Below are 21,323 nucleotides of genomic sequence, written 5' to 3'. Positions count from 1 at the left end.
ACGCTGCTTGCAGCGTTCAGGTGTCCGCTCACTGAGCGGAGGCTGAGCGCTGGCAGGCGGATGCATTCTCAGTGGATCCGCCTCCACTGAGAATGCATTAGGGCCAGACGGCTGCGTTCAGGGCCGCTTGTGAGCCCCTTCAAACGGAGCTCTCGAGCGGACACCTGAACGCAGGTGTGAAAGGAGCCTGACATTGTCTGCCTACCTTTTAAGTCTTCTGAAATAATGACCCCTAAATCCCTTTCCTCAGATACTGAGGTTAGGACTGTATCACTGATTTTATATTCTGCTCTTGGGTTTTTACGCCCCAGGTGCATTATCTTGCACTTATCAACATTAAATTTTAGTTGCCAGATTTTTGACCATTCCTCTAGTTTTCCTAAATCCTTTTCCATTTGGTGTATCCCTCCAGGAACATCAACCCAACAAATCTTTGTGTCGTCATCAAAAAGACACACCTTACCATCGAGGCATTCTGCAATTTTGCTGATAAATATATTAACCACTTCAGCCCGCTAGGTGAAACCCCCTTCATGACCAGAGCACTTTTTACACTTCGGCACTACACTCCTTTCACCGTTTATCGCTCGGTCATGCAACTTACCACCCAAATGAATTTTACCTCCTTTTCTTCTCACTAATAGAGCTTTCATTTGGTGGTATTTCATTGCTGCTGACATTTTTACTTTTTTTGTTATTAATCAAAATGTAACGATTTTTTTGCAAAAAAAATGACATTTTTCACTTTCAGCTGTAAAATTTTGCAAAAAAAAACGACATCCATATATACATTTTTCGCCAAATGTATTGTTCTACATGTCTTTGATAAAAAAAAAAATGTTTGGGCAAAAAAAAAAATGGTTTGGGTAAAAGTTATAGCATTTACAAACTATGGTACAAAAATGTGAATTTCCGCTTTTTGAAACAGCTCTGACTTTCTGAGCACCTGTCATGATTCCTGAGGTTCTACAATGCCCAAACAGTAGAAAACCCCCACAAATGACCCCATTTCGGAAAGTAGACACCCTAAGGTATTCGCTGATGGGCATAGTGAGTTCATAGAACTTTTTATTTTTTGTCACAAGTTAGCGGAAAATGATGATGATTTTATTTTTTTTATTTTTTCTTACAAAGTCTCATATTCCACTAACTTGCGACAAAAAATAAAAAATTCTAAAAACTTGCCATGCCCCTCACGGAATACCTTGGGGTGTCTTCTTTCCAAAATGGGGTCACTTGTGGGGTAGTTATACTGCCCTGGCAATTTAGGGGCCCAAATGTGTGAGAAGAACTTTGCAATCAAAATGTGTAAAAAATGACCGGTGAAATCCAAAAGGTGCACTTTGGAATATGTGCCCCTTTGCCCACCTTGGCAGCAAAAAAGTGTGACACATCTGGTATCGCCGTACTCAGGAGAAGTTGGGGAATGTGTTTTGGGGTGTCATTTTACATATACCCATGCTGGGTGAGAAAAATATCTTGGTCAAATGCCAACTTTGTATAAAAAAATGGGAAAAGTTGTCTTTTGCCAAGATATTTCTCTCACCCAGCATGGGTATATGTAAAATGACACCCCAAAACACATTCCCCAACTTCTCCTGAGTACGGCGATACCAGATGTGTCACACTTTTTTGCTGCCAAGGTGGGCAAAGGGGCACATATTCCAAAGTGCACCTTTCAGATTTTGCAGGCCATTTTTTACACATTTTGATTGCAAGGTACTTCTCACACATTTGGGGCCCTAAATTGCCAGGGCAGTATAACTACGCCACAAGTGACCCCATTTTGGAAAGAAGACACCCCAAGGTATTCCGTGAGGGGCATGGCGAGTTCCTAGAATTTTTTATTTTTTGTCGCAAGTTAGTGGAATATGAGACTTTGTAAGGAAAAAAGAAAAAAAAAGAAAAATCATCATTTTCCGCTAACTTGTGACAAAAAATAAAAAATTCTAGGAACTCGCCGTGCCCCTCACGGAATACCTTGGGGTGTCTTCTTTCCAAAATGGGGTCACTTGTGGCGTAGTTATACTGCCCTGGCAATTTAGGGGCCCAAATGTGTAAGAAGTACCTTGCAATCAAAATGTGTAAAAAATGGCCTGCGAAATCCGAAAGGTGCACTTTGGAATATGTGCCCCTTTGCCCACCTTGGCTGCAAAAAAGTGTCACACATGTGGTATCGCCGTACTCAGGAGAAGTTGGGCAATGTGTTTTGGGGTGTCATTTTACATATACCCATGCTGGGTGAGAGAAATATCTTGGCAAAAGACAACTTTTCCCATTTTTTTATACAAAGTTGGCATTTGACCAAGATATTTTTCTCACCCAGCATGGGTATATGTAAAATGACACCCCAAAACACATTCCCCAACTTCTCCTGAGTACGGCGATACCACATGTGTGACACTTTTTTGCAGCCTAGATGCGCAAAGGGGCCCAAATTCCTTTTAGGAGGGCATTTTTAGACATTTGGATCCCAGACTTCTTCTCACACTTTTGGGCCCCTAAAAAGCCAGGGCAGTATAAATACCCCACATGTGACCCCACTTTGGAAAGAAGACACCCCAAGGTATTCAATGAGGGGCATGGCGAGTTCCTAAATTTTTTTTATTTTTTTTGTATAAGTTAGCGGATATTGATTTTTTTTTTGTTTTTTTCTCACAAAGTCTCACTTTCCGCTAACTTAGGACAAAAATTTCAATCTTTCATGGACTCAATATGCCCCTCACGGAATACCTTGGGGTGTCTTCTTTCCGAAATGGGGTCACATGTGGGGTATTTATACTGCCCTGGCTTTTTAGGGGCCCTAAAGCGTGAGAAGAAGTCTGGAATATAAATGTCTAAAAATGTTTACGCATTTGGATTCCGTGAGGGGTATGGTGCGTCCATGTGAGATTTTATTTTTTGACACAAGTTAGTGGAATATGAGACTTAGTAAGAAAAAACAAAAACAAACAAAAAATTTCCGCTAACTTGTGCCAAAAAAAAAATGTCTGAATGGAGCCTTACCAGGGGGGGGGTGATCAATGACAGGGGGGTGATCAATGACAGGGGGGTGATCACCCATATAGACTCCCTGATCACCCCCCTGTCATTGATCACCCCCCCCTGTAAGGCTCCATTTTTTACGGATCCATGGATACATGGATCGGATCCACAACACGCATGCGGACGTGTGAATGGAGCCTTACAGGGGGGTTATCAATGACAGGGGGTGATCAGGGTGATCACCCCCCTGTCACTGATCACCCCCCACTGTAAGGCTCCATTCAGACATCCGCATGATTTTTTACGGATCCATGGATACATGGATCGGATCCACAAAACGCATGCGGACGTGTGAATGGAGCCTTACAGGGGGGTTATCAATGACAGGGGGTGATCAGGGTAATCAGGGTGATCACCCCCCTGTCACTGATCACCCCCCCTGTAAGGCTCCATTCAGACATCCGCATGATTTTTTACGGATCCATGGATACATGGATCGGATCCACAAAACGCATGCGGACGTGTGAATGGAGCCTTACAGGGGGGTTATCAATGACAGGGGGTGATCAGGGTAATCAGGGTGATCACTCCCCTGTAAGGCTCCATTCAGACGTCCGCATGATTTTTACGGATCCATGGATACATGGATCGGATCCACAAAACGCATGCGGACGTCTGAATGGAGCCTTACAGGGGGGTTATCAATGACAGGTGGGTGATCAGGGAGTGTATATGGGTGATCACCCGCCTGTCATTGATCACCCCCCTGTAAGGCTCCATTCAGACGTCCGCATGTGTTTTGTGGATCCGATCCATGTATCCATGGATCCGTAAAAATCATGCGGACGTCTGAATGGAGCCTTACAGGGGAGTGATCAATGACAGGGGGGTGATCAATGACAGGGGGTGATCAGGGAGTGTATATGGGTGATCACCCGCCTGTCATTGATCACCCCCCTGTAAGGCTCCATTCAGACGTCCGTATGCTTTTTGCGGATCCGATCCATGTATCCGTGGATCCGTAAAAATCATACGGACGTCTGAACGGAGCCTGACAGGGCGGTGATCAATGACAGGGCGGTGATCAGGGAGTTTATATGGGGTGATCATGGGTGATCAGGGGTTTATAAGGGGTTAATAAGTGACGGGGGGGGGGGGGTGTAGTGTAGTGTATTGTGGTGTTTGGTGCGACTGTACTGACCTACCTGAGTCCTCTGGTGGTCGATCCTAACAAAAGGGACCACCAGAGGACCAGGTAGGAGGTATATTAGACGCTGTTATGAAAACAGCGTCTAATATACCTGTTAGGGGTTAAAAAATTCGGATCTCCAGCCTGCCAGCGAGCGATCGCCGCTGGCAGGCTGGAGATCCACTCGCTTACCTTCCGTTCCTGTGAGCGCGCGCGCCTGTGTGCGCGCGTTCACAGGAAATCTCGGCTCTCGCGGGAGGACGCGTATATGCGTTCACCCAGAAGAGCAGGGCCGCCGCCAGGACGCGATCCTGCGTACGGCGGTCCTGAGGAGGTTAAACAATATGGGTCCCAGAACGGATCCCTGAGGTACCCCACTGGTAACAAGACCATGGTCTGAATATACTCCATTGACTACAACCCTCTGTCTGTCCCTCAGCCACTGCCTAGTCCATGCAAAGACTGCAATTTATTGATAATCCTTCTATGTGGGACAGTATCAAAAGCCTTACTAAAGTCTAGATAAGCGATGTCTGCTGCACCTCCACCATCTATTATTTTAGTCACCCAATCAAAAAATCTATAAGATTAGTTTGACATGATCTCCCTGAAGTATGCCCATGCTGTTTTTCATCTTTCAATCCATGGGATTTTAGATGTTCCACAATCCTCTCCTTAAGTATGGTTTCCATTAATTTTCCCACTATTGATGTCAGGCTTACTGGCCTATAGTTGCCCGGTTCCTCCCTACTACCTTTCTTGTGAATAGGCACAACATTAGCTAATTTCCAATCTTCTGGGACGACTCCTGTTGCCAGTGATTGGTTAAATAAATCTGTTAATGGTTTTGCTAGTTTACTGCTGAGCTCTTTTAATAGCTTTGGATGTATCCCATCAGGCCCCTGTGACTTAGGCTCCATTCACACGTCCGCAAAATGGGTCCGCATCCTTTCCGCAATTTTGCGTAAAGGGTGCGGACCCATTCATTCTCTATGGGGACGGAATGTGCTGTCCGCATCCACATTTGCGGATCCGCACTTCCGCATCCGTGCTTCCGTTTCCGCATAAAAAATAGAACATGTCCTATTCTTGTCCGCAATTGCGGACAAGAACAGGCATATTCTATTATGTCGGCAATGTGCGGTCCGCAAAATGCGGAAAGCACATTGCCGCTTTCCGTGTTTTGTGGATCCGTGTCTCCGTGTATCCGCAAAACACATTGCGGACGTGTGAATACAGCCTTATTTGTATTCATTTTAGACAGCTGACTTAGAACCTCTTCCTCTTTCCTTCATTTTCCTTTGTAAAAACTGAACAGAAGTATTCATTGAGGCAGTCAGCTAGTTCTTTATCTTCTTCCATATACCTCCCTTCTTTTGTTTTTAATTTGGTAATTCCTTGTTTTAGTTTCCTTTTTTCATTTATGTATCTGAAAAATGCCTTATCGCCTTTTTTCCCTGACTGCGCTAATTTCTCTTTTGCCTGTGCTTTAGAAGCTCTTTTAACGTGTTTGGCCTCTCTCTGCCTAATCTTAAAAATTTGCCTGTTCTCCCCATTCTTTTTTTTTTTTTTGTTATAATTCCTAAATGCTATCTTTGTTTTGAATACCACACTGATCTCTTCCTTTTTTTTGCTTTTACTGACAAGCCTAATGCAATTTTCTGTTGCCTTCAATAGTGCCACTTTTACATAGTCCCATTTCTCCTGGACTCCAATGAAACAGTTCCAGTCTGATAGGGACTCGTATACCACTAATCTAATTTTAGAAAAGTCAGTTTTTCTAAAATCTAAAACTTTTTGTTTGTGTGGTGTGACTCAGTCCCTGTACTTATACTAAACCACACTGACTATATATAATAGGAAATCATACACTTATTTAAAATTCTGCATACCTACCTTATATCAGGCGGTTGGCCCCTATACACAGAAGAATGGTATATCCCATGTGTCAGTCCTGTGTAGTGTATCCCTGACCTAACTGGATCATGGCATCAGTCATGTGACATTCTTTACACCAACATCCAGTGAACACTGTTACTTGACACACATGTACTGGGTCAGCACACAGGACAGATTAAGGTTATAAGTAATAGGACTAGTGCAAGAATCATGATATTTATTGTGGTTATTACAGTAACTACAACACTGTGTGCCTGTCTGCAGTGATTTGTAAAATGGCCGCCTGTCGCTACGTGATGTTGTGGTGTTAATAAAGGTTAGTGTTAAAAAAAAAAAAAAAAAAAAAAGCACTGCATAGAAATCTGCTTCTACACAGACACTGACAGACATGATGAGATACTGCTGCAGGCAGCAGTACTGTATAATAGTGTATATCTTCTACTCAGTACACTACTGTTCACCTGTTAGATACTGAAAGTCATGATAAATGTGAAGGTCACATGGTTGCTCACATGACTGACGCCATGCTTAGTCCTCTAGCTCTCCTAAGGATGCACGGATATAATAAAGGTCTGTGAGCAAAATTTAAAATAGTTGTAAATTAGAAAATTGTTCCACACCCCATTCTCTACATAAATGTAATCATTAAAACCGGTATGCCTCTTTAATAATCTTTCTCTAAAGTTTTCTAAACCACCACTTTTCTCTAATGTGTATGGCCACCTTTACTCCATATTTATCTAACACCCAAGACCCCTTTATGTTTTGTCGGGTCGTGGCTTGCAGGGCCGGCGTCATAACCCGGCATCCCCGGGCAAGTGCCGGGGCCCAATGCTCCTGGGGGGGCCCACTGAGCTGCTATGAGCACTTCCATCAATACAGATGGGAGCTCTCACTGCTGTCACTTCACTTACGCAGTACCCCTTTGGTGGGCCCTCTGAGCTGCAGAGACTCAGACACGCCCCCTCTACACAGGACACACTGCTGCCTGAGGAGAGAGACCTAGGGCTGGAGCTGGAGCTGAAGACAGTCTGTGAGTGAGTCTGCAGTCTGCACTGTGAATGTCTCTTGTCTGTGGGACAGAAGGGGGGGTCTCTTCGATCGGCTGCTGCTTCATTCTATTTAGTTGTGTTACTGTTTCATTAAGCAGTTTGCCCCCATGACACCTGCCCCCCCCCCCATATCCTGTCCTATCTTATCCTCATGGGGCCCCTGCTGTCTCCTTTCCTCCCTCATGTATCCAGAGCTCCGTTTTCACCCTCCTATCTCCTATTGCTGCCCTGCACAGACCTCCTGCCCCTACTTGTATGAATCCCCCTCAGAGCCCCTTCCCCCCTACTTGCTGTGTCCACCCCTCCTGTCCACCCAGGGCCCCTGTCTCACTCCTCTGCCTCTCATTATGGTGGCATCTGAACAGCATTCACCATAAGGACCTTCTAACGTCACAGGGTCATGTGACTGTGCCCCCCACCCCGTACTGTGCCCACTTATACCCTGCATTGTGCCCTCTTACCACACCCTGTGCAGTGCCCATAGTCATTCCCTGTACTGTGCCCTCTTATACCCTTTTATCCGGTCACTGTATGGTGGTTTTATCATTGTATGGCGGTGTTATCACTATATGGCGGTGGTATCCAATAACTGCATGGCCATAACTGTATCCCTTTCCCTGCCCACGCCATCCTTTTTTAGACCTGGCATGAGCGGGAAAAGATACAGATTGCGGTGCTAAGGACCTTTGTGCCACAATCTGTGTCAGAAATACGCCTAAGTCTAGTTTCACACTAGCGTTCGGCTGTCCGCTCGTGAGCTCCGTTTGAAGGGGCTCACCAGCGGACCCGAACGGATCCGTCCAGCCCTGATGCAGTCTGAATGGATGCGGATCCGCTCAGACTGCATCAGTCTGGCGGCGTTCAGCCTCCGCTCCGCTCAGCAGGCGGGCACCTGAGCGCTGCTTGCAGCGTTCGGGTGTCCGCCTGGCCGTGCGGAGGCATGCGGATCCGTCCAGACTTACAATGTAAGTCAATAGGGACGGATCCGTTTGAAGATGCCACAATATGGCTCAATCTTCAAGCGGATCCGTCCCCCATTGACTTTCAATGTAAAAGTCTGGACGGATCTGCTCAGGCTAATTTCACACTTAGCTTTTTTTTTGCCAATTTAATGCAGACGGATCCGTTCTGAACGGAGCCTCCGTCTGCATTAATATGATCGGATCCGTTCAGAACGGATCCGATCGAACGCTAGTGTGAAAGTAGCCTAAGGCTACTTTCACACCTGCGTTTAGGTGCGGATTCGTCTGGTATCTGCACAGACGGATCCGCACCTATAATGCAAACGCTTACATCCGTTCAGAACGTATACGTTTGCATGATAATGCAAACGGATCCGTTTAGACTTTACATTGAAAGTCAATGGGGGACGGATCCGTTTGAAAATTGAGCCATATTGTGTCAACTTCAAACGGATCCGTCCCCATTGACTTACATTGTAAGTCTGGATGGATCCGCGCGCCTCCGCACGGCCAGGCGGACACCCGAACGCTGCAAGCAGCGTTCAGGTGTCCGCCTGCTGAGCGGAGCGGAGGACAGACTGTGCCAGATTGATGCATTCTGAGCGGATCCGCATCCACTCAGAATGCATTAGGGCTGGACGAATCCGTTCGGGGCCGCTTGTGAGAGCCTTCAAACGGAACTCACAAGCGGAGCCCCGAACGCAAGTGTGAAAGTAGCCTAACAGACGTATTTCTATGTAATAAATGACCCCCTAATTGTATTATTATTTGGGGGTAGGGCTAATATCTTTATATTATATGGATTCTAGTGTATTATATTGTGCCCTGTATTTCCCAGTAGAAAATGATCCTTGGGAAGCACAGTCCTCATCCCTGACCACCAGGACCAGGCAGCGCTCTGTCAGTACATGACGGCTTCCTCTCTCCGCCACGCTGCTCCGCTGTGTACTGGGGCTTATTCTGACACTAGGGCTGGGTTCACATCCCATTTGTGCCATCCATTTAATGTATACCAAAAATGTATGCGTTACCAGATGCCTCAGACTGATGCCGTACAGTGGCGTCCGGTCACCATACAGTTCCATTGTAAAAAACCATATACGTTAACGTCTGCATTTTTTACTTGACTCTGCAGGATACAAAAACGTGGAGCGCTGCACATTTGTATACATCAAACCGATAGGAAAAACGTGATGTGAACACACATTGGGGAGGAGGGGGGCGTACTAAAATTTGCTGTGGGGCCCAGTCAGTTCCAGCTACATCACTGCACATCTCCTCCTCTCCTCCAGGCCTGGCTCACTGCTGCAGCGGGCCGCCGGAGAGAAGGAGCGCAGGGGGCTGCGGTTAGTGAATTACAGGACGACCAGCTCCCCTGCAATGATAGGTATGTGAGGGGGCCACTGGGGGTCATTCATCATACTGTGAGGGCCCCTTACACAGTATAATGACTCCCTGTGCCCCCCATTTAGTATAACGATCCCCATTGACCCTCCATTTAGCATAATGACCACCAGAGCCCCCATTAAATATAATAACCCCCTAACTGGGGGTCATTATTCTGCATGGAGTGTCGCTGTGGGGTCATTATACTGTGAGGGCCCTTTACATAGTATAATGACCCTCAGTGTCCCCCATTTAGTATAATGACCCCCAGAGCCCCCTCCATACAGTATTCCCCCAGTGTGGGGGCTACTGGGGGTCATTATTCTGAATGGGGGCGACTGGGGGTTATTATTCTGAATGCAGGGCCACAGGTGGTCATAATACAGGGGGGGGGGGAATTGGGGGTTCATTATACTGTGTGAAGGGCCACTAGTAGTCATTATACTGTGTGAAGGGCCACTAGTAGTCATTATACTGTATAGGGGTCACTGGGGGTCATTATACCGTGTGGGAGCCACAGGGGGACATGTCAATGTAAAAAAATGCCTCACGGGGGCCCACTGGGATTTATCGCCCAAGGGCCCACATGAACCTGGAGCCAGCCCTGGTGGCTTGTTTGTCTCAGCTGTAGGATATATCTGCCAGGGTCTAAAGGGAGACCTTACACATTAGATGGAGGTAGATTGATTGGTTGAACAGCCTTTGAACAAATCTTTTGATGAAGATTCACACGACCGTATCCATTTTGCGGTCCTCAAAATGTGTGATACAAATGTCTGTCTATTCTTGTTCGCAAAAACAGACAAGAATAGAACATGTTCTATCTTTTTTGCGGGGCCATAGAACGGAAGTACACATGCGGACAGCACCGTGTGCTGTACACATCTTTTGCGGCACGATTGAAATGATGGTCCACATTTGTTCTGCAAAATTGTGGAATGGATGCGGACACAAATAAAAGGTCATCTGAATGAATCTTAATGGCCAAGAGTATAACGTTTTTTGGGAGTTCTTCTATTAAATAGTAGAAGAATGTTATGTGGCCTCTGGTTTTAAAGGAAATGTATCAGCAAAAATGTATCTGCCAGTTAAATCTAGAGAACAACACATTCTTTTTATCTAATCTCTTTATTTTCTGATTTGTAGATTTTATTTTATTTTTTTATTCTATTGCTGAACATGATTATGGGGGCGGCCATCATACCTGAGCTGTTCTTAACAGCATTTAGAAAGCATTAAGATAATTGCTTTACGGCAGCCACAGACACGATGGACAGGAGAGAACCTCATTGACTTATATAGGAGAGTTTTCTAGGCTCTGTGACCTGTGCACAGGACATTGTACAAGGGAAGAATAGATAAGATTTGATGATCATCTGTTGTGAATGTTGGATCCTGTCTTATCTGTCATTCTAATTCTGCCTGTAATGATATCACCCCTATGTATAAGCTGGTAACTGTAGTAAAGTGATCTGTACAGACCAAGAAGTGGCGTCTATTATTAGGCTTATTGACCAGTGCAAAAACTGCATGATTTTATGGTTTTTGTTTAAATATAGTTGACATGGAAAATGAAAAATATCAAAAATTCTTTAAAAATGTTAGATAAAAACGTGATTTAAACAATAGGCCATTTTCTGAGGTCACATTCCCTTTAAATAGCACCTTTCATGGGATTATGTGTTACAAACTGGTATGCTTACCAGATAGGGAGGCCCCCACAGATGCAAGCACTTTTTCTTTTCCAAAAATACCCCTCCGTTCCACCGGTGTGCAACCCCCCTTGCTGTTTTTGGCGCCAGGAAGGAGGAGAAATAATTTTTTTCTCAATGGACATCTCCTTTTCCCTGGCTGTGACACTATCCAATCACAGGAAACCGCATCACAGCCGGGTAGAAGGAGACGCCCATTGAGAAAACCAAATGTCTCCCCCTCCGTGTACTGATGGCCTAAATTAACATATCAGGTGCCAAAAACAGCGGTGGAACTGAGGGGTATTTTTTGGGGGCAAAAAAAAAAAAAAAGTGCTTGCATCTGGTAAGCATAGCAGTTTCTAACACAATCCCATGAAAGGTCCACTTTCACACCAGTCAAGGCTGTTCTCTCCTCTCCTGTGATTCTGATTTCCTGTAAACTATAGGATTGTAATTCCACCTGTCACCTGCTGGCAATCTATGTACAGTAGGCAGATGTAGAACTTCAGCCTATGGCCGTTTTATGTGTGAATCCTCATGAAACAGCCGTAGGCTGAAGTTCTATCTGCATCCTGTAACTGTTCACTTATAATAAGGAAGATTTACTGCCAATCTGAACAGTTCATCCTAAACTGTGCTTCACGGTGCTCTGTTGGGGCCAGTTGTTGCACGGCAAGACACTCTAGTACAGTCCCAGTTTCTACTGCTGATTCTCTCGGGGACTTTCCTTTAGCAGGACATCTTCCGGATGCCATTTAATATCTAGCCCTGTCAGATGATAAACGTCTGCCTGGTGCCTGCTCTAATATATTGTATGAACTGCCTGTAGAGCAGGTTCAGAGTGAAGAATTATATTGTTTTATCCACCTTCTAAACAGTTTGTGTATGTTGTTTATGGATCATCTGAACAAGGGAAGAAAAAGAATCGTGTGGTGGTTACATAAGGAGAAATGCTTGGAGAGAGAAATTAGAAATTGTGGGTGGGTGCGTTATGCTGTCATATACAGGTCCTTCTAAAAAAAAATAGCATATTGTGATAAAGTTCATTATTTTCTGTAATGTACTGATAAACATTAGACTTTCATATATTTTAGATTCATTACACACAACTGAAGTAGTTCAAGCCTTTTCTTGTTTTAATATTGATGATTTTGGCATACAGCTCATGAAAACCTAATCTAAAAAAAATTAGCATATCATGAAAAGGTTCTCTAAACGAGCTATTAACCTAATCATCTGAATCAACTAATTAACTCTAAACACCTGCAAAAGATTCCTGAGGCTTTTAAAAACTCCCAGCCTGGTTCATTACTCAAAACCGCAATCATGGGTAAGACTGCTGACCTGACTGCTGTCCAGAAGGCCATCATTGACACCCTCAAGCAAGAGGGTAAGGCACAGAAAGAAATTTCTGCACGAATAGGCTGTTCCCAGAGTGCTGTATCAAGGCACCTCAGTGGGAAGTCTGTGGGAAGGAAAAAGTGTGGCAGAAAACGCTGCACAACGAGAAGAGGTGACCGGACCCTGAGGAAGATTGTGGAGAAGGACCGATTCCAGACCTTGGGGGACCTGCGGAAGCAGTGGACTGAGTCTGGAGTAGAAACATCCAGAGCCCCCGTGTACAGGCGTGTGCAGGAAATGGGCTACAGGTGCCGCATTCCCCAGGTCAAGCCACTTTTGAACCAGAAACAGCGGCGGAAGCGCCTGACCTGGGCTACAGAGAAGCAGCACTGGACTGTTGCTCAGTGGTCTAAAGTACTTTTTTCCGATGAAAGCAAATTTTGCATGTCATTCGGAAATCAAGGTGCCAGAGTCTGGAGGAAGACTGGGGAGAGGGAAATGCCAAAATGCCTGAAGTCCAGTGTCAAGTACCCACAGTCAGTGATGGTCTGGGGTGCCATGTCAGCTGCTGGTGTTGGTCCACTGTGTTTTATCAAGGGCAGGGTCAATGCAGCTAGCTATCAGGATATTTTGGAGCACTTCATGCTTCCATCTGCTGAAAAGCTTTATGGAGATGAAGATTTCATTCTTCAGCGCGACCTGGCACCTGCTCACAGTGCCAAAACCACTGGTAAATGGTTTACTGACCATGGTATTACTGTGCTCAATTGGCCTGCCAACTCTCCTGACCTGAACCCCATAGAGCATCTGTGGGATATTGGGAAGAGAAAGTTGAGAGACGCAAGACCCAACACTCTGGATGAGCTTAAGGCCGCTATGGAAGCATCCTGGGCCTCCATAACACCTCAGCAGTGCCACAGGCTCATTGCCTCCATGCCACGCCGCATTGAAGCAGTCATTTCTGCAAAAGGATTCCCGACCAAGTATTGAGTGCATAACTGAACATAATTATTTGAAGATTGACTGACTTTTTTTGTATTAAAAACACTTTTCTTTTATTGGTCGGATGAAATATGCTATTTTTTTAGATAGGAAATTTGGGTTTTCATGAGCTGTATGCCAAAATCCTCAATATTAAAACAATAACAGGCTTGAACTACTTCAGTTGTGTGTAATGAATCTAAAATATATGAAGTCTAATGTTTATCAGTACATTACAGAAAATAATGAACTTTTTTAGAAGGACCTGTACATACACTTTCCAGTTAAGAGTTCTGTCTACAAACTTCAGTGAAGATACTCCCACCTATTCTTCAAAGTCCCACTCCACAGCTTGTCAGCCTTTAGTACTTAGGATTCCTTGTAAAGCACATAGTGTAAGGGAGAAAAGTAGTGCCTGCCATCTGGTGAATTGGAGAGCTAGGCTACGCATTCTGGCAGACATTATTCCCCTCTCTACAATGAACACTTTTAAAGGCTATGTACACCTTTTGAGGCACTTTTTTTTATTATTCCATTGTACTCATTTTGAGATAAAATCATGTTTTCAACTGTTTGTTATAAAAAAAAATATAGAGCTTTTTTTTTTTTTTTTCTGTACAGGGCTGAGATGCTCTAGCATCACCCTTTGGATTTTCTTTCTCCGTCAGTTGGGGAGCAGGCAGACTCCTTATTTCTGCTCTGACATTATAAACACTCCCTTATAGCTCAGTTCTTATTTCACTGATAAGAATGTGGCTTAAAGAGGACCTTTCACTCGTATACAAACTAAAAACTAACTTTATCTGTGGGCAGAGCGGCGCCCAGGGATCCCCCTGCACTTACTAGTATAGGCTCCGGTGTCTCAGCCCCATCTGTTGTATTGGACTGATTTTTTTGTAGGAGGCGTGTCCCTTGCTGCAGTGCTGGCCAATCGCAGCACACAGCTCATAGCCTGAGTGAAAGGTCCTCTTTAAGTAAGTGTTTGACATCTTAGTAGTTTAGAGATGAGGTTTATTAGATGACCAGTGCATCGTGAAAGTACCAGTCATGCAGCTAGAAAAACAGTTAACTCTTTGTGACAGAACGGCTCAATATTTTGAATAAAGAGCAATTGAAAAAATGATTTTTTTTAGCCCAAAATTAGTAAAATACAATCCTAAACAAAAATTGCCTTGGAAGGTGTACATAGCCTTTAATGCCTTCGATATGCCCATGCTCAGTATAGTAGCTAGCATGAAATACAAGGTAAGACAGCAGTCATTCATATCATTTTAAGTACAGAGTTCACCTTTTTTTTGCCTGTCATAAATTGTTTTCCTATGATGTACGTTTATGACATGACATTTCTATACAGCATATCAGAATATGGGCACTCATTCCACTCCGTTTCCACCTGGATGCTACGGCCAACTCATCTGGCTGCTAGACATTGGCATAAATAACCTTTTTTTTTTTTTTTTTTCTTCTCTCCCCCCCCCCCTCCCCCCTCCCCCTCCTCCTCTTTACTTTGCTATCATTTCTGACTTTCTTGGTAATTTAGAGTAGTGTAAGGATTGATCAGCTTCCATGATGGTCCAGGGAAGTGGAGGATAATATTTCATCTTATCTAGTAGTGGTCTAGGCCGGGGAGGAGCAGGAACTAAAGGCCTCTTTTATACGAGCGCTACGGATTGTGTCAGGATCTGTTCAAGAAAAAAAACAATGGTTTTGCCCACAAGTTCAATCAGTTTTTCACTGTGTGCACTTTTTCTATCTGGATCACATGCATTTTTCACAAGCATGATGAATAACAATCTAGATCTCCTAGCCGCCATCAGTGAAAAACACATTGCCTTCTGTTTTTCACACAAGGCCCATTCACGTCTGTGGGGCCAGAGGTTCATGAAAAACGCACAATATAGAACACGCTGCGATTTTTTATTTTTTTTTTCCTGAATGCAAAGATGATGCATGGGAAACTACACGAGTGTGTACAGACCCATTGAAATGAATGGTCAGGATTGAGTCCGGAAGCTGCGCGTTCACTACTCGCATTGCATGCAGATGGAAAACCTGCTTGTGTGATGAGGTGTACTGGTTGCTTACCTAGTGGTCTAGGTCAGGGATGGGCAAACTGTGGCTCTCCAGCTGTTGTAAAACTACAAATCCCATCATGCCCTGCTGTAGGCAGACTGGGCATACTGCAGTGCTCCAGACTAAAAAAAAAACTAGTAGCCATTGGCTCCTGAACTGAAAAATTTAGGAGCACTGTGCCACCAATGTTTCTTATACAAATACAGGAGGCGGGTGCCGGAATCAAATAGCCGGCACCCGACCTTTGTGACAGGGAGCTGCGATCAGTGGCAGTTAACCCCTCAGGTACTGCACCTGAAGGGTTAACTCAACTGCAGCTGATCGCAGCTCCCTGTCACAAAGGTCGGGTGCCGGCTATTTGATTCCTGCACCCGCCTCCTGTATTTGTATTACAGGTCAGTTTTCTTCATTGGTGGCGCAGTGGTCACAGCCTCTCCCCTCCTCCTCCCGTCTCTTCTTACTGGCAGAGGCGGCGGCAGCAGCACAGGGGGGAGGGAGAGACTCCTTCTCCACTGTGCTCTGTGCTGCTGAGAAGAACATCGGCGGCGGGGCAGAGAACTATCAGCTCCTGTGCCCACCGCTGTATTCAACGGCAGAGCTGCGGCATAGTCGCAAATGGCGACAAGACTAAAAAGTCTTGTCACCATTTGTAAATTCTAAGTTGCATTGGCGACCATTTTGGTCGCCATCTGGAGCCCTGTACTGGGAGTTGTAGTTTTACAACAGCTGGAGAGCTGCAGTTAGCCCATTCCTGGTCTAGGTAGGTGAGGGGTAGACTTGGGGTATTGAATTTTTATTTATTTTTTATATCCACTAAAAGCCGATGATTGGTGGATTACTCATTCCAGATTTAGTCTTGAAGGGTAAACATATAAACAGGTTAATATTGAAGCACGATTTGAATTTTCTGTGGTCCTTTACTATGTAAAAAAGCATATAGTCTAAACACAATGGGAAAGTGCCATTGCTATAATGGAGTGTATCCTGTTCATTACCCTAAAAAAGTCTATTAAATCTATTTGACTTGATTTCTGCTTGCAGTCATTGAATGGGGAACTTTGTTTACTTCCAGAGGGAAAGAAGATGTCTGGATCTTTGTGATGAACACACAGATGTGGGACTTGTTACAGTACCGTTAGCAGAGTTGTGTATGGTACCCCACATGACCAGAACAGATCTTTATTCACTGAAAGTAAGCAGTTCGGGTTTAAATTAAATGCTAGCAAGCAGAGAGATTGAAAATTGTCAGGTTTTGATTCAGGAAGCAGCGTATATTGAAAAATAGGTCTACTTTCTTTTATACAAGCTTTATTTGTTCACATTTGTTAAGAAGTTGATGCCAGTTTTCCACAGACTAGTGTAAATATACCTTTCTATCTAAACGTGGCTGTTGTGTATTTCACTGCACCTATTAAAGGGATTGGCCGTTTCCTATATATTAAAATGCCAAACGTGGTCATGTATGCTCCATACAAGTATACATGACTGTACACTGTGCCTCACCTGCCCCAGTATGCTGTCCCCCTCCCCATTTATGGGCTGTTCCTGGGTACTTGTAATTCAGGTACAGGCACTAAATTACAGGCTCCCAGGAAAAGCCTGAGGAAACAGCGGTGCCATCTTGCAGCCTTTAGACATGGAAGATGATAGGTGAGTACGTTTACTCCACTGATACCAGGACAGTATACAGTCATGTATGCTTATATGACGTTTTAGGAAATTGACCACCCCCTTCAATTCTGTATGAATACGTGTATAAAAAAGTACATTTTTGCCCACCTGTATATTCAGTATTACAGACAAAATTATAGCAATGAGCTCTGAAAAAGCTGCCTTCCTTATTGCAACATTAGTGATTCTAGTAGATAATTTTTTGTGCTTTATTTTTTTATCAGATTATTTTAATGAAGATGATTTTATACTTGATTTAGAATTTTTGCAGGGTGGACATGTAGTAAAACAGTGTTGTATAAGAAAGTAAATCTGGTCCATGTATAGCATATCTAATTGCTGTTTTTTATGCTTACTGAGGCAGAAAAGATTTCATTTGGAGAGGAGCGTTTCTTCCTTTTCTAGGGCAGGAATGAGAAATGAATTCAAATTATACAACAGGTTGAAAATATTTTGCCATCAAAAATTGTGGCAAAAGAAAGTTGTAAAAACACCACTTGTAAATACAGCCTGAAGATTAATTTTAATATAAGTGTGAGAGGGAATTACTGTAGAATATAAATGCCCTTGAATCTCATGTGTCCAGTGCCTTTTAAATGAACACTAAAACTAGAGGTGAAAATTCTAAGTAAACAAGAAATATAGTTCCGCTCACTGTTTGTGTCAGGATGATGCAGAAATCCTACAGGGAACACAGGGGTTAAAATATGTACTCCGGGAATTATTTTAAATGGCCGCCAGCGACCTGTCCTAGAATGTGAGTAGGACTGGTTGCCTCCACTTGCAGAGCCACTAAACACTACCCTGCTATACAAACTATGGTAATGATGCGATCCTGTCTATGATATGTCATCATGGCTGAGTAGCAGGACCGGAAAACTCACCAATATGTGGTACATGCAAGTTCCAGAGCGTATAATGAGCCCCCTCCATCTTTGGCTGGTGATCGGCTGAGGGGTGGGGCTTAACACTCTTCGTCCTGCTGTCCAGTTGTCTTACATGCTGGGACTGGGATGTGTCAAAGAGAGCAGTAGGAAGCAGGTCAGTGTGTTTGAAGCCAAAGGTCTAGCTGGGAGAGGGGAGAATTTAAAAACTTTATAAAAATAAAATAAAAAATGGAAAAACCGCTCAAATACCAAGACCTGCACAGTTGCAACTTTGGAGTGACTTGTTAATGGACTATTGGGGTCATTTATCAAACTGGTGTAATGTAGAACTGACTTAGTTGCCCATAGCAACCAGTCAAATTCCATCTTTCATTTTTTACAGCTCCTTTGGAAAATGAAAGGTGGAATCTGATTGGTTGCTATTGGCGACTTAGCTAGTTCTACATTACACCAGTTTTCTAAATTAACCCTATATATGTATCTAATTCGATTTTACTTAAATATGTTGTTTTACATATACATGACATGTCCATATCGCCTTTTTGTGAATTTATTTTTATATTTTTTCCCCCTTCTAGTCTACACCATTACACTTGGCGGCAGGATACAATAGAGTCCGAATTGTCCAACTGCTCCTTCAGCATGGTGCTGACGTACATGCGAAGGATAAGGGGTAAGTACAATGTCCAGGTCTGTTGTGTTTGTGCAATCACATATTTTATTTTGAAAGAACCAATAATGGTAATTAAAAAATGTTTCTTTGAGAAAAATTCTACTTTGAGGGCAAACATGTGGATAAAAGTGGATGTGTGTGTTAGTGGTCAACTTAAATAAATCCAAACCCGTGAAATGCTCCCCCCATATGCCTGGGCCCCTCATACACAATGTACTTACCTCGCCCCCTGGCACCCGCATCGCTTCTGAAGCCCGCACGCCCACTGCTGCATCTCCCTGTTGCGTGGATGAAAATATCTGGCATCATCCAATAGCAGACGGTGACGGGAACGAACCTCCCTAGCATCGCGGGTGTGAGCATTGTGTGTGAGGGGGAGCATTTCAGGGGTTGGGTAACCTATTTAAATAAATCCAAACCCCTTCCATTCTACTTGATTTCTTTGTATTATTTCTGAAAAATCTTGATTTGGTTTTAAAATAAATTAAAAAAACACAGACCTATAGTGATAATTATAATATTGCCAAGGATAACAGAGTTCAGTTATTACAAAAAGACAAATCCAGTAGTAATTGCCAGAAAGAAGTGGTTAGATGCATATTACAAAAACCTACGTTCCCTTCACTAGGTGTCAAACAGTTCCTATCTAAGACGCTGTATCAATTCTTCACAAAAAGCTTTGCTTTCACTCTCTGCCAGATTTCTGTGTCCTGCTGTTAAATGGTTCCTTGCACAGAAGAGCCCTTTGGCACCAGAGTCTCGTCCTGCTGTCATCCATAGTTGTAGGCCAATAATTCCTTCCTTTTTTTTAAATTAAAAGATATCCAATTCTATTTCACCTCAGAGGTTAGAGATGGGCAAAGAAAGTGTTCCGTCTTCCAAGCATTGACTGTTCTGTCAGCCCCATGCCAAACATCTTTCCCTGCATTTAAAGGAATTATCCACAGGATAGATGATAAACATCAGAGTGCAAGGGTTCCAACTGGCGTGATCCACTGCGATCCTGAGAGCTCTCTTTCTGATGGCCAGAATAATATGTGGAGAACACCCCCATATTGTGACTCAATAATGCCCACTCCAGGACCTAGCCCTAAATATATCACAAATACCAGTTGGCAGCGGTCTGACCGCAGCAATCAATCACTGCAGAAAAGTGTCATTGGCATTTAGCCCATTGTGACCCACCTCCCACTCAATCTGACATTGGTGGTGCACCCTTTGCTAAATAAGAAAATGCAAGATCAGTGTGACAGCAGTTACCTACCCTAGTGCTGTGATGGCTAACCTCCAGCACTCCAGCTGTGGTAAAACTACGACTCCCAAGATGTACACTTGCTTGGCTGTTCTCAGAACTCCACAGAAATGAGTGGATCATGCTGGGAGTCGTAGTTTCACCACAGCTGGAGTGCCAGAGGTTAGCCATCACTGTCCTAGTGCAAGACTCAAGTGCTGCTCAAAACCTCTTGTCAGATTTCTCGCCTATTTCAGAGAACACTACCGGTTTGCCGTGGACAGTTTTACCATTTTACCCCCTTGCACGTGTACTGATAAATCTTACCTCACATGAATCTACGAGGGCCATTTATCCAGCCCTGCTCTCCAAAATGTTGCAAATTGGAGCTTTGTGACTTTTTGGGCTTATTCGCACAACAGTTATGTGACATTTGATAAATTTGGCACTAATAACTGCAACACAGACTCCTGTACAACTGGTGACTCACCCCCTTATTTTTCCATCATTGTGTTGTGCTCTTGTGTGAAATACTTTGTTAAACTCAATCAGGGCCTCTCATGGGGTTTCTCAGTGTTGCTGAAACGATGGGTCTGAAATCCTCGGATGAATGTCCTAGATGTGGTATGGAACAAGCAGGGCCTCTACCATTTTTAGTCTGGAGATGTCCCAAATTGTTTCGTTATTGGTCAGGGATAAGCGGATATTTTCAAAAAGATTTTGGAAGTGCAAATAGAAGGAGATCCGGTGGCTTGCATTAGGTGGTACAGAACAATTTCGGCTTTCAAAAATGGATAATAGGGTACTTTGTAAACTCCTATTTCAGGCAAGACTTGTTGTAACTAAAGATTGGATTGAAAAGGACCCACTCTGGGTAGCGGATTTAAAGAGATCGCTGGGGAATATGATAAAGATAGAGAGGATAATATACAACAATAGGGGAAAGAAGGATTATTTAGATAATTTTTGGAAAGGTTGGTTAAAGGGATTCTGTCACCAGGTTTCACCCCCTCCAGATAAAAATATGGTTATGTTCAGGCAGCTTTAACCATTCCTAATGTGGTCTTATAAATGTAATCTGTAGGCTCATTTTGCTAAAAATACGCTATTACTAACCTGTCATTCATAAAAATAAGGTGCCCAAGGGGATGTAAATGGCTCCAAGCTGCCGCCCACACCCGCTGCCGTTCGTGCCCAGCGCCGCCTCATAGTCTTCTGTGACGCCTCCCTCCCTCCCCCCTCCTGCTGTAAGATTGTTGTGACGCCTCCCGCTCTCCCTCCCTCCCCCCTCCTCCTGCT

General features: G+C 44.0%; 1 protein-coding gene across 2 annotated transcripts in view; it reads left to right on the top strand.

The window, feature by feature from the left end:
- Positions 1–21,323, top strand: part of LOC122945970 (poly [ADP-ribose] polymerase tankyrase-1) — a 261,810-nt gene that overhangs the window by 121,626 nt on the left and 118,861 nt on the right. For both annotated transcript variants that reach the window (XM_044305225.1, XM_044305216.1), the window contains exon 6: positions 18,699–18,793. In XM_044305225.1, the coding sequence (XP_044161160.1) occupies positions 18,699–18,793 (95 nt within the window). The remainder of the gene's footprint in view (positions 1–18,698; positions 18,794–21,323) is intronic.

This window comes from Bufo gargarizans, chromosome 1, assembly GCF_014858855.1.
Source record: "Bufo gargarizans isolate SCDJY-AF-19 chromosome 1, ASM1485885v1, whole genome shotgun sequence".
In the NCBI taxonomy this organism is placed as follows: Eukaryota; Metazoa; Chordata; class Amphibia; order Anura; family Bufonidae; genus Bufo; species Bufo gargarizans.
This window is presented reverse-complemented; position numbering and strand designations above follow the sequence as displayed.